Source organism: Notolabrus celidotus, chromosome 21 (assembly GCF_009762535.1).
Source record: "Notolabrus celidotus isolate fNotCel1 chromosome 21, fNotCel1.pri, whole genome shotgun sequence".
NCBI classification, from domain to species: domain Eukaryota; kingdom Metazoa; phylum Chordata; class Actinopteri; order Labriformes; family Labridae; genus Notolabrus; species Notolabrus celidotus.
This window is the reverse complement of record NC_048292.1, coordinates 2,974,913-2,990,925: the sequence shown is the minus strand read 5'-3', so window position 1 is coordinate 2,990,925 and position 16,013 is coordinate 2,974,913. Positions and strand designations below refer to the sequence as shown.

General features: G+C 43.4%; 1 protein-coding gene across 2 annotated transcripts; it reads left to right on the top strand.

Annotated features, from left to right (window-relative positions):
- Positions 1-800: 800 nt before the first annotated feature.
- On the top strand, positions 801-15,699 carry LOC117804955 (UPF0577 protein KIAA1324-like). Of its 2 annotated transcripts, none has more exons than XM_034673434.1 (22): positions 801-1,095; positions 6,930-7,050; positions 7,127-7,316; positions 7,398-7,545; positions 8,688-8,777; positions 8,857-8,962; positions 9,077-9,226; positions 9,405-9,493; positions 10,194-10,374; positions 10,652-10,780; positions 11,123-11,213; positions 11,328-11,430; positions 11,591-11,728; positions 11,853-12,125; positions 12,227-12,400; positions 13,397-13,586; positions 13,660-13,756; positions 13,840-13,941; positions 14,139-14,265; positions 14,404-14,582; positions 14,940-15,102; positions 15,276-15,699. In XM_034673434.1, the coding sequence occupies exons 1-22, from the start codon at positions 994-996 to the stop codon at positions 15,342-15,344; spliced, it is 3,012 nt and encodes a 1,003-aa protein (XP_034529325.1). In that variant the 5' UTR covers positions 801-993; the 3' UTR covers positions 15,345-15,699. The 2 variants fall into 2 exon arrangements, with proteins under 2 accessions (XP_034529325.1, XP_034529324.1); XM_034673433.1 differs by having other exon boundaries at positions 15,273-15,699.
- The last annotated feature ends 314 nt before the right edge of the window (positions 15,700-16,013 follow it).

The following is a 16,013-nucleotide window of genomic DNA, read 5'->3' as shown; positions in this document are numbered from 1 at the left end:
AAGCCCATCCATCCCTTTTATGACAGAGTGCTACTGAAACAGCACGAAGATGTGTATTTTAAAATGCTACATTTTACTCATTAGACTCAATTGTTTTATATTTTATGTGATTTTTATGATTGTATCTGCCAGACACCTGAATTTCCTTCCAGGGATTAATAAAATACATTCTATTCTATATATAATATATAAGTATGATATTAATGCCCACTTTAGGAGTCGTTTCACAATGTAGTTTCTGGTAGAAATTTCAAAGGGCGTGTTGTATATATTATTAAATTCTCTGTTTTTGAGTTGTGTCCAAATAAAGAAGCATATTAGCTGAGGGCAAATTTTAATACAATGATGTAAAATGTTATTCATTCTTTCAAATGAAGTTAAAATAGCAGATTTCAGGTTTAAATATTGACTTTTATAAATTATCATGATGAGGAATGACTTAGAGTAAAATGTGTATGTATTGTTGAACAACTTTTTCATGTCTTTTATTATAATCAGAAAATATGAAGAAAAAAACAACTTTAAATATCAGAGAGTTAAGTTTGGGTTAGTGAAATTAATTTTAAAAGCACTTTAATATAAAAACAAAGAGTATAGGCTTTTATTTTTTTTATGATTAATCAAATGTCATGGTATGTTTTCATCATATTAATACAATTTTACTGATTTACAGTCAAATGAAAAGATCCAATCAGTAGGTTTAAAAGGGAATCATGTAACTGTTATAAATTAGGAACAATATTATAAATGAATAATAAATGTTTTGCTCTCTTTATCTGGACTTTTATTTTGACAGTCATACCCGGAAGTGTAATTAGCACTGATTGTGGTTTGACTGGATGGTGAGTGAGAGACATGCAGGCTGCAGGAGGCTGCAGGAGGAGGCATCACTGACAGACACAGCAGCCCAGAAACACACACACTGCTCGGCCTGTTGGATGCTCGAGGCTCCGGACGGAGGACAGCCGGCTGTGTGTGTGACCCGAGCTGAGGATGCGGGATCAGGTCTGGGCCTCCTGGTTCCCCCTTCTCCTCTTCATCACTGCTCACTCTTCATCAGTGTCCGCCGTCAGAGAGCTGCGGCCGTGCGATGAGGTGAGCGCTTTAATATTATTATCTCCTTAGAATGAAATACAGAATGAAAACCAGGGAGGCAAATGAAGGTGTTTCAGTCATTTCTTACTCATTATTTTAATGTGGGAGTCATCATTGTTTATCAACGCGGTCATCGAGTCTAGAAAATGGCCATGCATGCAGAATAAAGCTCCAGATCAGGTTAGAATGCCCTCATGGTGTATAATCAAACATTAGAACTAAAGGATCCTCTCATGCTTTTTATAATGGATCCACCCGGGGACACATGGTCCTCCTGACGCCACTGATCGGATTGAAATGTGGTTCATGTTGATTATAAACACCCTCCATAACGAGATGACGCTGTCTGCTGGCCTCCTCCATCCCTCCTCTGAGCAGCCACCTGCCGGCCAAAGGGGCCAGGGTGACCCGGGGAGGAGAGGAGGGAGCTGTGGAGCTCTGTGGGGACAGCATCCTGGCTTTGCTTGAGTTTGTATTATAGCAGATCTACCACTTAGAATAATTAATAACAATAAATCAAGTCTTTAAATTCCTTTAAACCCACATTTAATAATGTAGTGGATTTAAAAACCCTACATTAAAGCTGCTGTTGGTAGGAATGGTGTAAAAAACATTGCTGTTTTTCTGCTGGGTTTGGAGAAGAGGTCATAATACCCATCGGTACTCATCTTTAAGTGAAGTAATTTGGTACTATTGCGAAATCTCTGCATTTTCCAATGCCTTTATATCAAGCAATGTTATTATTCCCCTTGTTCCCGTTATGACGGACCAATCATAGCTCATCTCCAATCCTGTGTCCTGATTGGTTAAGGGGCGGCTCCAACTTTGTCCTCCGATTGGTTATGAGTCCGGCACGTAGACTGTATAAAATATAGACGTAGTATCCGTGACGTCACCCATCTGTTCCTGAGAGCTGAGAAGCCAATCGACAGCGGCAGCCATATTGGAAATTCGGAACTCATCCAGGCAGAGTGTGACGTAAGGAGGCGGGGTTTGAGCCTCTTAGCCAACAGCTATGTGTTCCCGACCGGTAGTCACGTCAGTCATGTCCTTATTTAGGCAAAAACTCATAATCTTAAGATCTTCTGAACCGTCATGTTAGAATTAAATTCACCCCCCATACAGTGTGTGCCGATAGAGAGATAAGCTTCGTAGGGCCAACTTGTTTCTTGAACCAGGCTGTAAACATGTTTATTAATGCTTAATGTTAATTCATGTCTATGTGGTTTCCTGTGTTTCTGCAGCCAGTCTCAAGAGGATTCTCGATGTATTGCAGTTTATAACACTTCCGCATTGGCTTTATAGTTCAAGACCGGAGGTTGCCGCTTGCATAGAACGCGCACAACAATCTTTTGTGGGCGGGATTACGGGAGCAGAGAGGGGAGGAGGAGTGTTGACATTCTAAATCTCTCTCCGAACTGATGTTTATATCATGACTACCAGCTTTAAGACATAAAAACCTTACTACACCTCAGCCACCACAGGCTGTTTCCGAAATCGCCTACTATACTAGCAGTACGTACTGATATGTCCAAAATTCAGTATGTAGTAAGTAGTATGTGAACAAGAGCAAAATCTGCAGTAAGCCAAAACTCCCCGGATGTCGTACTGATTCGGGAAAATATCTCAGTATGCATCGGACCAGTCTGCCTCGCGTACTGTTTCCCATAATGCACAGCGCTCGTTCTGCTTTTTCTTTTTCCTTATTTTTTGACGGGAGGAAATCTGTTTTTGGGTGCTGTGAAAGTTATCAAATTACATGTAAACCACTTCCTAACTTTTTAAATCATAAATGGATGCTAAGTAAGCATTTTATTTATCGGCTTCGCCGTTGTTTACTTCCGCTTTCCAAAACCGGAAATCCAGCGAAGTCTGGCTCAGCATGCTGCATGACAGATCGGACAGAACAGTCATACTACATACTAAATTCAAACGCAGTATGTAGTAGGCAATACCTACTGCCTACTACATTAGTAAGTAGTATGTAGCAGGCCGTTTCGGAAACAGCCATAGTCTTCCATTGGTTGCCTGCCAACCGTCAATCCACACAGTCAAGAAACAACATAGCATGTAGCTAACCCCCATAAAATTTAGCATTTAGTGAAAATATTTGTAAATAAGTTTGTAAATGTTGAAATGAATGCAACATATTGATGAGTAAGCTTCATATCTGTTAGTTGGAGGAGTTTTTTCTACCAAGCTTGCTGATCTCCAGTCCAGAAACTCGGAGGGAAACAATAAAGTTTTTAAATCTCTGATTAAGTAAGAGGCTGTTAATGTTAAAATAAAATACAAAAATTGTAATATAGGTGGAAAATAGTCAAGTTGCTAATGCTAACTCATTTACCAGAATGCCCCATTTTGGAATAATCAATGTTATTGTGTTGATTTGATCAATTATCGCAAAAACACAAAACTAAGCAAGTGTTTTTGTCTTATTTCTATTAAATAAATCTAATCAGACTTAATATAACCTGACATGTACTGAAAAAAGTCTTATTTTGAGATGTTACAAGCCAAAAATGAGACCTGAATTGTTTGTAATAAGTGCAAATAGTTCCAAATTGGGTAATAAAAATGTACATGTCAAGTGTTTTGAAAAAAGAATATTGTTTGTAGTTAAGAAAGTTAAAAAGTACATTTTTCCTTACCCAACTGGCAGACTTTGTACTCATTACAAGTAATTTAGGACTCATTTTTGGCTTTAAACATCTTTTCTGGACTTATATAAATTATGATACAATTTATTTTACTGGAAACAAGACAACAAAACTTGCTAATGTGTTAGTTTTTGTAGTGTGGACATCAAATACAACATTTAGTACAACAATGAGCAACTAACTCAAGTTATTACATCAAAATGTCCTTTTAAAAAGTAGATTAAAGGTGTAAAGTGGCAGAAAATGGAGTAGCTGTGAGTAGTAAGTGGAGTAAAAGTACAATATGCCTAATTGTAATTCATCCCTGATAGAAAGTAGCTCCTGCTAGAGATAGAAACACACCTCAAAGATGTGACTTCATGCCAGACAAACAGAAGTAATGAAAGAGAAGTCTGTAGTCTGTGATCGAGCTGCTTTATGATACAATAAAACAAGCATGGTTAATTGAATGTTCTACATCTACTCATCTGACTCCTGGCAGTAAAACAAATACGCCTGTTTTCCTCCAATCCTGCTTCATCTGATTCAGAGGACGGCTCGTCATCACGTTGAATCCCCCCCCCCCCCCACCCCTCTCTCTTGTCTCTTCTCTTCACATCAGTCTCTATGACAACAAGCGTGAGTCACATTAGCTCATGTCTTTTTTTATCAGAGTCACCTTCCCAGAGTCAACACATTACCAGCCCTGTTATTTGACCGTTCACCCTGGAGGAGTCAGCGGGTGAAGCTCTGTGCAGGTGGCCATGTTTACATGTTAATGAAGAGGTCGGCTGCTCTCTCGGCAATCCACGATTTATGTGCTTGTTTGCTCTGGAGACGCATGAATGGCCTTTTTGTTGCTGCATGGAGGTGATTAGTAATGTGAGAGTAAAAGCTTATCTATACCACACACACACACACACACACACACACACACACACACACACACACACACACACACACTCTCTCACTGTGTCTGAAACCATCTCTGACCGTCTCTGATTAATTCCCCGGCTCACACAGCACAGGTCATTCCTGTGATTGTTCCCGTTTAATTAGCAGATACTTAGATGTCACTTCTTGGCTGCAGCCAGCTGACAATCGCTCTGACAATCGCTCTGTCCAGCTGAACAGCAGGTTCGGGGGAGGAGATGGAGATCTGCCAGGTAAAGGCTTTGGAGTCCTAGGAAGATGCTTTCGAGGAGCAAAGCATGCTCTGACTTTGTCTTTAATTCTGCAGAGTTAGCATAAAATATAAAGTGAGGTTTGGTTTGGAAGATGATGAGAGGAACAGAGGAAAGTGCAAGATGTCAAACATTAATCTGCATGCTTTCTTCCTGCATCATTTTAGAGGAATAAAATATATCAAAATTCATTAAAAAATAATACAGATAGTGATAACAATCTTGCTCACATGCTAGCTTTCCTCCTGTTTCCTGTCTACATGCTGAGCTGCAAAGCTGGCTTTATATTTACTGTAATATGAGAGTGGTATCAATCTTTTTATGTCACTCAGCAAAAAAGAAGATATATTCATATCCTACAACTTTTTAAATATTCAATATCAAGTAACTAAAGACAGTGATGCAGTAAGTAGCGCTGTGGCCTCACAGTGAGAAGGTTCCTGGTTCGAGTCCCAGATCGGTCAGGTGCCCTTCTGTGTGGAGTTTGTATGTTCTCCCTGTACATGCTTGGGTTTTCTCCGGTTTCCTCCCACAATCCAAAAACATGCTCACCAGGTTAATTGGTCACTCTAAATTGCCCGTAGGTGTGAGTGTGTGCATGTGGTGGTCTGTCTCTCCATGTTTGCCCTGTGATTGGTTGGTGCCCTGTCCAGGTTGTTCCCTGCCTTCCACCCGAAGTCAGCTGGGATTGGCTCCAGCTCCTCCCTCCCCCCGTGACCCTGAACAGGATAAGCGTTCAAGATAATGGATGGATGGATGGAAGTGACTTAAGACAGGATTTTTCTTAAAATCTAACGTAATGTTGGGGTGCTGGTGGCCTAGCGGTCTGAGCGCCCCACATAGAGAGGCTATAGTCCTCGTCGCAGAGGTCGCCGGCTCCCGGCCAGTCGACCTTTCACTGCATGTCTTCCCCCGCTCTCTACTCCCCACATTTCCTGTCTCTCTTCAGCTGTCCTGTCAATATAGGCAAAAAAAAAGCCCAAAAATATAACTTTAGTTTTTTTTTAAATAAAATCAAAAATCTAACGAGATGTGGATGCATGATGTGTCAGGAAGCTGCAAAACTTAAAGGAAATTAAAAGACTCCTGCACCAATCTTATTTACTGCCGGTTTGTGCAATTTTATTCAATGCAATATTTCAGTTTCAGGTAGTTTGTACCAAAATGTTGTTGTTAATAAATCTGTAATAAACCTGCAGTAAGAAGAGCAAAGTGCAACAGGTGCTTTGTTTCCTTAAAAACATGCAGTGATTTTTTTTTTAAGCAGTTTATGGCAAAACTCTGCAGGAAATACAAAACATGAAGACATGTTTACAGCCCATTCCCTCCCAGTCTACCTGCCACATTGTCAGTCTACTTTAAATACTTTGAGTAAAAACAGAGGCTAAAAACAAAGGTACATTTTAAGATAAGGGAATATTGTGTTGATAGAAAAACAACCAAACCAGGCTCACATGTTTAAAGCCATTTGGGGGTAAAAATATCTTGAAACCAGGATATTCTTGCTCGGGGGAGAAACATAACAAAACGTTCATTCCTCTATCTAAACTCCTCTTCTCCGGCTCTGGACGATCATAATCTCTTAATCAGTATTCTTCACTCTGGACGAAATGTTCCTCTGATGATGAACTCATGCAGTTCGATGATGAGCATAATGTCACAACCGGCCGTCCTTGGAAAAGAAGCGATCGCACACATGACCTGCTGCCGTGCTCTTAATGGACCATTAGTGTTCCAGCGGTTGGGCTGGTTGCTGTGGTGATCGGGGTCACTGCCAATGTTCCTTTTTATGTGCACACGGCTTTGTTTTCATACGAGCTCACAATGAGTCATGTATGTTCTAAAGGAGGGCTTTGTGAGGGGAGCTGTTGTCACTGTGTGCTCATGTTTTTGATATTGATTGAGGTATAAACAAAGAATAATAACATAGATTAAACTTTTTATGATCTCAACAATCAATTAGACTGAATCCACACAGACAGGAGCTTTAAATGTGTGTGTGTTTCTGCAGACCGACTACTACTTCCAGTACACAGAGTGTGACAGCACAGGCTCACGATGGAGGGTCGCCATCCCTCTCAATCCAGGCTCCTGCTCCGGCCTTCCTCCTCCCACCAGAGGGACAGACTGCTGTAAGTGCTGTCATCATGTGCATGTGTGTGTCTTTATGCATCTTCATGTTGTGACACTGTCTTCTCTGGTTTGCAGCTTTCTCCTGCCCAGCTGGGATGTTTTTAGAGATGACTACGCAGCAGTGCACGCCATGTGCAGCAGGTTCCTACTCGCTGGGCAGCGGCCTTCGCTTCGACCAATGGGACGCCATCCCTGCAGGCTTCACGAGCATGGCCAGCTTTTTAGACTCTGGTCCAAATGGAGAGGACATCCAGGCCTGTAACAGGTGACTTTGACACAGACACTCACAAACATCATCATCATTGTTTGTTACCCTGATGCTGATTGTGTTTTGTTTGTGCTGCAGCTCGACCTGGACGCCACAGGGTGTATATCTGGAATCAAACCGCGATGAGTGCACCGTGTCTTTAGTGTACGCTGTCCATCTAGAGAAACAAGGATCTGTCTCCTTCACCTACCAGTATCCTGACAACAACATATTCTTTGAGTTTTATGTAAGCACCACTGATTACCTCCTTTTGCATGAATCATAATCCATATATGAGGCTAATATTGGCTTCATGCCTTGTCAAGGAAATCCTTTGAAAATCTGTAAATTGCACCAAATTCTTCCTCAATCTGCTGAATTAATCAGATTAAATGTCAACATTTTGCACAAGAAGCTTATTCACATATCTGCAAGCTTAATATGAAGCTACAGCCAACAATAAGCTCCCTTTATTTAGGCTGAGAAACAGGAAGAAACAGCTAACGTGTATCTGTCAAAAATCTGGCGAGCGAGCCAGGAGAGAAGTTAGAGAAAAAGACAAATCTCCTCTAATGGCATGTTTTAGTTTTCTTTGGGGGGGGGTTGCCTTTATTGATAGGACAGCTGTACAGAGACAGGAAATGTGGGGAGTAGAGAGCGGGGTAAGACATGCAGCAAATGGTCGCAGCCGGGAATCGAACCGTCGACCTCTGTGTCAAGGACTATAGCCTCTGTATGTGGGCCGCTTAGACCATTAGGCCACCAGTTCCCCCTCTAGTGACATCTTTAAGGCTCTGTGATATAAACTATATATTATTTTAGTTAAATTTGTACTAAAACTAAAGTGTAAAAATATCAACTTTTGCTAGTTAGCTAGCCCATTTATTACGCTAAACTAAGCTAACCACTATATCTTCTTATTTAACATCAAAATATAAAAACTGTATTAATATCCACTATGATAACTATAAACTATACAATACTACATATCTTCTTGTGTCAAATTTGTACAAACACTTGAGAGTAAAAACAACATATTTTCTCACAGTGTTAACAGGATAGCTAGCTAGCTTTTCGCCTGTTTCCATTCTTTTTGTGAAGCTAACCCGAACTGACTGAGCTGTATCTTCATGATCAACACGACAATACAAGTACGGTGTTAAAGCTGTTCTCTAAATCTCCTTAAGGAAGCTAATACACATGTTTAATCAGAGTCAGACTGTTTATTATAAGCTAACGGGGTGATAGTTAATAGCCTCTAGCTTTCTTTTATCCAGAACACTTTGCCTTCAACAAATCCCTCTACATCCTGGTGTTCTGTCATAGGAAGTTAACTTGTAAAGGTTTAACTTGCATCAGTTAATCACTCTAATGTCAACGTTTGTTCAGGTCCAGAATGAGCAGTGTCAGGAAATGGCTCAGTCGGACGAGCAGAAGTGGATTAAAGTGACCAACAATGGAGAGTGGGGAACACACACGGTGCGTATTCTGATCTGCTCGTGTTCATAGAGACAGATTTGATGTGTTTCAGTGTTTTATTATGTTTGTTTGTTTTTAGGTGAGTCTGAAGTCTGGTACCAACATCCTGTACTGGAGAACCACGGGCATCCTAGTGGGAGGGAAGATGTTTAAACCTGTGCTGCTGAAGAACATCCAAATAGAGGGTAAAGGATTTCAATAAGCAATGATAAACTTCCAAAGGTCCAGTTTTTAAAGCAGAAAATGACTCAATGATGTGTGTTTGTGTGTGTTTTGTGCTGCTTCTGTTTGTCACACAGGAGTCGCCTACACGTCAGAGTGTTTCCCGTGTCGCCCCGGCTGGTTCAGCTCGACCCCCGGCTCTTCATCCTGTCAGCCCTGTCCCAGCAACACCTTCTCCATCAAGGACGCGTCTTCCTGTACGCCCTGCTCTGAACACCACTACTCACGTAAGAATCACCTCCATCTGATGACCTCTATCCTTTCTAAATGTACTAAACTCTGGCAATTACATCAACAAAGGCTACTTCCTTATATTTGTGAATGTATTTTTCTTTACCTCCCTGCATGCTGCTTCCTCACATCTTCCTCTCCTCTGTTTTCGACTCTCCTCCTCCTCTCTCTCAGAGGAGGGATGGGCGGAGTGCAAGCCGAGGCCGGCGTGCTCAGAGAGGGATTACTTTCAGATCCACACGGCCTGCGACAGCGAAGGAAAGGTCAGCAGCTCCAACCTCTGATGAATAAACACACATGTCCTCACTGCTTTGAATAAGATGAAGGTTCACTAATTAAAATACAGTTTTTAAGTAGGTTTGGATGAGTTCTCAAGTTTACAAAGTTGTTTTTTCTTGATTTTTTTTACCAAAATAAAGCAAATTTCAAGTAAAGCTTACACACAGCTGTAGTGACTATCTTTAGTCTTCCTGGTTTCTACATCTCTACACTTACTTATCTTCATAACCACTCTCATGTGACGACATGACAATGTTGTGGTCTTAAGTGGGATCAGTAACCAACATGCACGTATTTATCAAGCGGCAACACCGGTCTAAAAATATGAGTCCAATAGGGAAGTGCTAAAAAATAATTCAGCCTGTGTGTTTGTCTAGATTCATTGTTTATCAGTTATTCTCTGTGCAGACGTGCAGTCAGCACTCTCAGCTCGCTGCTGTATTTAAAACCAGAGAAGTCACACGATGTGATGAGAAGGGAAACGATGAATAGCTTTGTGTGCACTTTGCATGTCATCTGATTCAAAGTCAACTCTCCCGGCGCTCGTCTGTGACCTCTCCTGTTCTGATTTGTGTTTCCTGATGACTGTTAAAGAGACCTTCCTCTGTTACCTGGATCATTCTGTCCAGGTGTGTTTAGTGTCTCCATTAAAGAGCTATAAAACCTCCTCTCTCTGTGTCCCAGACTCAGGTGCTGTATCGATGGGTAGAGCCTAAAATCTGTGTGGAGAACGTCACAGGGGCGGTGGTGCTGCCGGCGACAGGTCAGAGAGAGCCCTGCCCTCCCTGCAACCCCGGATACTACAACAGCAACGACTCCACCTGTCTGCCCTGCCCACCTGGAACCCACTCAGACGGGACCTACGGTAAACCTGATCACACCTCGACACTCCTAGCGTGTGTTGTTATGAAGGCAGTGGAGCTGTTTTGATATAAAGGGAGCTTTTAGTTTAGTCTTTGTTTAACCTCCTGATGTTAATGAAGTCATAGAAGTCAGATTCTAGAAATCTGAGATTTATTAAAGAGGCATGACCCAGCAGGATAATCCTCTCCTGAAAGCATGGCTCTTATGCAAACATATTCTATGATCAAACAGCTCTGTAATCATCTAAAGGAAACTTGTGTGTGTGTGTTTTGTTCCAGTGTGCACTCAGTGTCCTGCAGGTACAGAGCCGGTGTTAGGTTACGAGTACAAATGGTGGAACGTCCTGCCCTCCAACATGAAGACGTCCTGTTTCAACGTGGGCAACTCCAACTGTGACGACATGAACGGTGAGAACAGAGAACCCTGAGTTAGTGTAGCATGAGGGAGAAGTGTTAGTGATGAATGTTTATTACATCTATCTCAAAGTGTTCAGTTCTCAAGCAAGACAATAACTCACTAGCTTACCTTCTGTCTTCCTGGTAAGGTCTATGGTTAGTGACTTTAATGGGACAGGCAGAGTTAAAGTAAGTGAGGAGGAGGTTGGGGGAAAGGGGGTGAGATTGGATCCCAATGTGTCAGTCTAAGCCTATAGCAGCATAACTAAGAGCTGGTCCAAGCCTGATCCAGCTCTAACTATAAGCTTTATCAAAGCAGTATAATGTGACTGCATGATGTCTTTGTCTCATCAGGGTGGGAGGTTGCAGGCGACCATATTCGCAGCGGAGCAGGAAGTTCAGACAACGACTATCTCATCCTCAGCCTGCATGTTCCTGGCTTCAAGTAAGTCTCTGTGATGTGTGAGAGGAGAAGAAGTGTGGAAGTCTGCTGTGATCACAGAGAGCTCCATCATGTTTGGAGTGTTTCAGCTAAACGTCTCCTTCGTGTTTGTCTCAGGGTCCCGGCCTCGCTCTCCGGGATGACTGGCACTGAGTTTGGACAGATCACCTTCGTGTTCGAGACCATCTGCTCCTCCGACTGTGAGCTCTACTTCATGATGGTGTGTGATCATCAGTGTGTGATCATGTGTAGTAACTGGGTGATAACATTTCAGAATAGCAACATTAAGGAGACAACCTGAGCTGTTCCAGTTTATTAGTAGTATTATGTTTACTGTGTTGACTCTGTTTTCCTTTGCTCTCCTGCATCGCCCCCTGCAGGATGTGAACAGGAAGAGCACCACAGTGGTGGAGTCGTGGGAGGGCAGTAAGGGGAAGCAGTCGTACTCTCACAGCATGACCAGGAACGCCTCGGTCACGTATACCTGGGCCTTCCAGAGGACGAATCACGCTGTGGACGTGAGTGAACCACAGGAGGCCTTAATCAATCAATCATAGAAATCATAGAAAGACCAATACCTGTAAGTTTATCATCTATCATGAACATGTTGATCATATCAAACCTCCTCCTGTGCGTCTTCAGATGCGTCGTTACGTGAGCGACACGGTGAAGCTGTACTCCATCACCGTCACAAACGTCCTGGACGGCGTGGCCTCGTCCTGCAGGGCCTGCGCTCTGATTCCTGAGAACTCGCAGCGGGCCGGCTCGTTATGCGTGCCGTGTCCCGCCGGTTATTACATCGACAGAGAAACCAACCGCTGCCGGGAGTGTCCGCCAAACACACACCTGGCAGGACGCCACACCTACGGGCAGGACGCGTGCATCGCATGTGGAGCTGGAAGCATCAGCAACAAGGTAGAGGAGGAAAACTGAAGTTGATAAAACTCAATCTAAAACCTGTGTATGTGTTAGTTTTGTGTTGTTGAAGATTTCATCATTATTTCCCTCTCCTGCAGGCACACTCACGCTGCTTCAGCGACTGCTCCTTCTCCCACACGGAGAACAACCGGACGCTGACCTTTGACCTCAGCCCGCTGAGCGACATAGCCTCTCTGACCATCGGGCCGAGCTTCACCTCTAAAGGGACCAAATACCTTCACATGTTCAACATCAGCCTGTGTGGACACGAGGTGAGCACACGTTAGAGCAGTTACTGTTTCAAGATCTGTGAGCTCTCTCGTCAGTGTTACTCCTGAAGTTTAGAGACTTTCTGCAGATCTGACTCTGATTTTAAACCTTTAACTGGATGCTTTACTCTCAGTCCAGTGCAGATTAGTGATCTAATAACTCAATCTTAGTCTAGTTTGACACCAGGAATATACTTTATGATGAAAAGTCAGTTACAACAGACATTCCACATCATCCAAAGTCCTCCATAAACTGCAATACATTCAGAACTCTGTTGCACGCCTCCTCACCTGCACCTGCTCCCGTGACCACATCACCCCCGTCCTCCAACATCTTCATTGGCTCCCACATACAGTTTAAAATCCTCCTCCTCACCCACAAAGCCCTCCACCACCAGGCCCCTTCTACCTCACTGACCTCCTCCACCATCACACTCCTTCCTGTAGCCTGCGTTCCTCACACGCCAACCTCCTGTCCCCACCTCACAGAACCAAGCACCAAACCTGGGGGGACAGAGCCTTCTCAGTAGCCGCCCCCACCCTGCTCTGACCCTTCAGCCTTCAAATCTCTTTTAAAAACTCACCTTTTTAAGTTAGCTTTTAATTTGTGATTGTACTGTTGTTTTGTTTGATCTGTGTTATTTGTTTTTTGCTTGTATTGATTTTAACAGTTGTACAGTGTCTTTGAGTTTTTGAAAAGCGCTATATAAAATAAATGTATTATTATTGTTATTATTATTATTCCATCTTATAGTCTCAGTTTTATTTGACCTGAAAATGACCGTCATGTCTGGATCGTGCTGAATTTACACCAAACTTCTGTCATCTGAAGTCCAAACCAGAGTCTGCATCACCCTGTTTCAAAGATGTATTCAACAATAATAGGACCAGGGTCATATGTTGAGCTTGTCTGTCACTGCAGTGAGATGAAATGACAGCAGCAGCAGCAGCCGAGGATCATCGAGTGTAACTGTCAGATTATCTTGTGTGTCGTTTCAGGGCAGGAGAGCCGCCGTCTGCATGGATAACGTCACCGACGTGTCCAACAAAGACGAGCAGAGCGACTCGGCTCGCTTCGTCAACTCAGTGGACAGCTTCATCTGTCAATCAACCATTATCCCAGCTGATGGGCGGGGCTTCAGGATGGCTATTTCCTCCCAGTCCATCAGCCTCGCAGACACCTTCATCGGTAAGACACTCATTGAATGACGCCGTGTTTCACTTTAGTCAGCTTTCGTTGGTTTGATGTGTTTTTGTTCCAGGAGCGACGGTGGACAGCGTGCTGGACGGAGTGAATGCTAAACCAGATCTGTTCCCTGAAAACTCAAAGGATGTTCCAGATATCAACTTCTTCTACAGGTGTGTGTAAAAGACAGAGTGTGTGTGTGTGTGTGTGTGTTTTTGTGTGTTTAAGGTGTAACTGTGACATCCTGTCCTTGCAGGTCGATGCAGCCAACCGCCTCGTGTGATCAGGGTCGGAGTTCAGTCATCACAGTTCGCTGTAACCCCAAGAAGTCAGAGCAAGGAGAAGTCTCTGTGCCCAGGTAGACCATGACCTGGTCCATGTTTCAGTTTTGGCTGGAGAAGAGTCCTTTTTATTTTCTTTGCAAACATCTTTTCTAAGAATGTCCTCTATATGTTGTAGAAATAAAAAGTTACTATGCACGTAATATAGAATAAATGATGACATAACAAAAATATGTAAAAAATGTGAGGTGACGTGTGTGTGTGTGTGTTGCAGCTCCTGCCCTGCAGGAACATGTGATGGATGCACGTTTAACTTCCTGTGGGAGAGCTCCAGCGCCTGTCCACACTGCTCCCAGGAAGACTACCACCAGATAGAAGGAGCGTGCAAAGGAGGAATCCAGGTGATGAGCTCACAGTTACCACAAAAACAAAAAACACACACCAACATCTGATGTTTCCTTTAAGCTGAGTCACTCTTGTTAAAAATCTGTCTGTGCATGTAAACAGAAACAAGACACTGACTCTCCGTCTTCCTCCAGGAAACTCTGTACGTGTGGAACGAGCCGAAGCTGTGCACCAAAGGTGTTCCTCTTCCCGCCAGGACCTCGTCTCCGTGCGAGGCCGTCGCTCTGTGGCTGAAAGTCGGGGTCGGGGGCGGAGCCTTCGTGGCCGTGCTGCTCATCGCTCTCACCTGCTATTTCTGGAAGAAAAACAAGAGGTCAGAGGCGCATGATTACCTGACACTGCAGACAGACTCAGTCAGGAACAACATGCTCATTATGATCTCCTTTAAGTGTTGTTTGTGTTTGGAGTCAGGATTTATTTTTACATGCAGAAACTGAGAAGTGATGAGTGTTCTTTAACCTTTGATTGAGAGCCTGCAGGTGGAAGAGGAGGAGGTGATGAGGCTGAAACTTTGTAGCTCCATTTTACCATCATATAATCTTCATTTTTACTGAAGTTCTCATGCTTTTTGGCGATTACCTCACTAACGTGTGTTTAGTCCTTTGACCTCCTTTTTGTCTGACCTGTAAGCATCAAATGAACCTCAGTACTTCCCTCTCCTTGTGTTCAGGTTGGAGTATAAGTACTCTCGTCTGGTGATGTCCGCCAACAAAGAGTGCGAGCTGCCGGCTGCAGACAGCTGTGCTCTGGCTGAGGGGGAGGAGCCTGATGACGACGTGGTCTACACCCAGAAACCTTCACTGCTGGGGAAACTGAGAGCCATCGCCAACAAGGTGAGTGTTGGACCGGCCTCACCTTACATATTCACCTTCACTGTGGTGCAAACTCAACACCCGGACTTACTGACGTCTCATGGGTTCATCCTCTGGGAACCAGGGATGTCTGTTTGAACATTTCAAAGCAATGCATTTAGTGATTGCTCTACTTTGTGTTTGTTCTCCAGCAGGAGGGCGGAGAGAGCAGCGAGTCGGTGCAGCTGAACTCCTCTCACTCCAATAGATGGGTCCTGGGATGATCTGATGCCAACAGAGACAGACATTAAAGACCGGAGGAGCAGTGACCGTGTGGCCGCCCTCCTCCTCCTCCTCCTGCGTCCTCTGCCCCTTCTTTGTGGGGGGGGGGGGGGACCACAGAGACCAGTCTTCACTGGAAACAGGGATGCTGTTAGAAACTGGACTAAAGCTTTTGCTCTGGTAGAAAACACAGGAATCACTCGGCTGCTTTATGGATGCTTCAGGGCGGAGACGTAAAGAGAAACAGGCTTTCAATGTTTTTGTATGTTTTGTATTTGATTTGGTATTTTCTGTTTGAAGTCGTGTATTTATATCAATGCTATAATGATGAACTTTAATAAAGTCCTGTTTGACTTACTCTTCCTTTTCTTTTATTACAGACATGATTCATCACTCTCGTTTAAGAGATTAATAAGTAGAAGAGATTTGAATCTTCATGTAAGAAACAAAAAATCCCCCAAATCCATCCCTCCATCTTCCTGGCTCCTCTCTATCCAGAGGAGCAGCGGCTCTACTTTGAGCCTCTCCAGGATGTTGGCCGCTTGTATTTGTGATCCCCAGAATGTTGTTATTCAACTCAAAGCTTGATCCATAAGGCAACTGGACTGGTAGAAATTCTTGAAGCAGTTCACCTCTCCTCCGAAAGGCGTCTTCAAGAATTTCTACTAGTC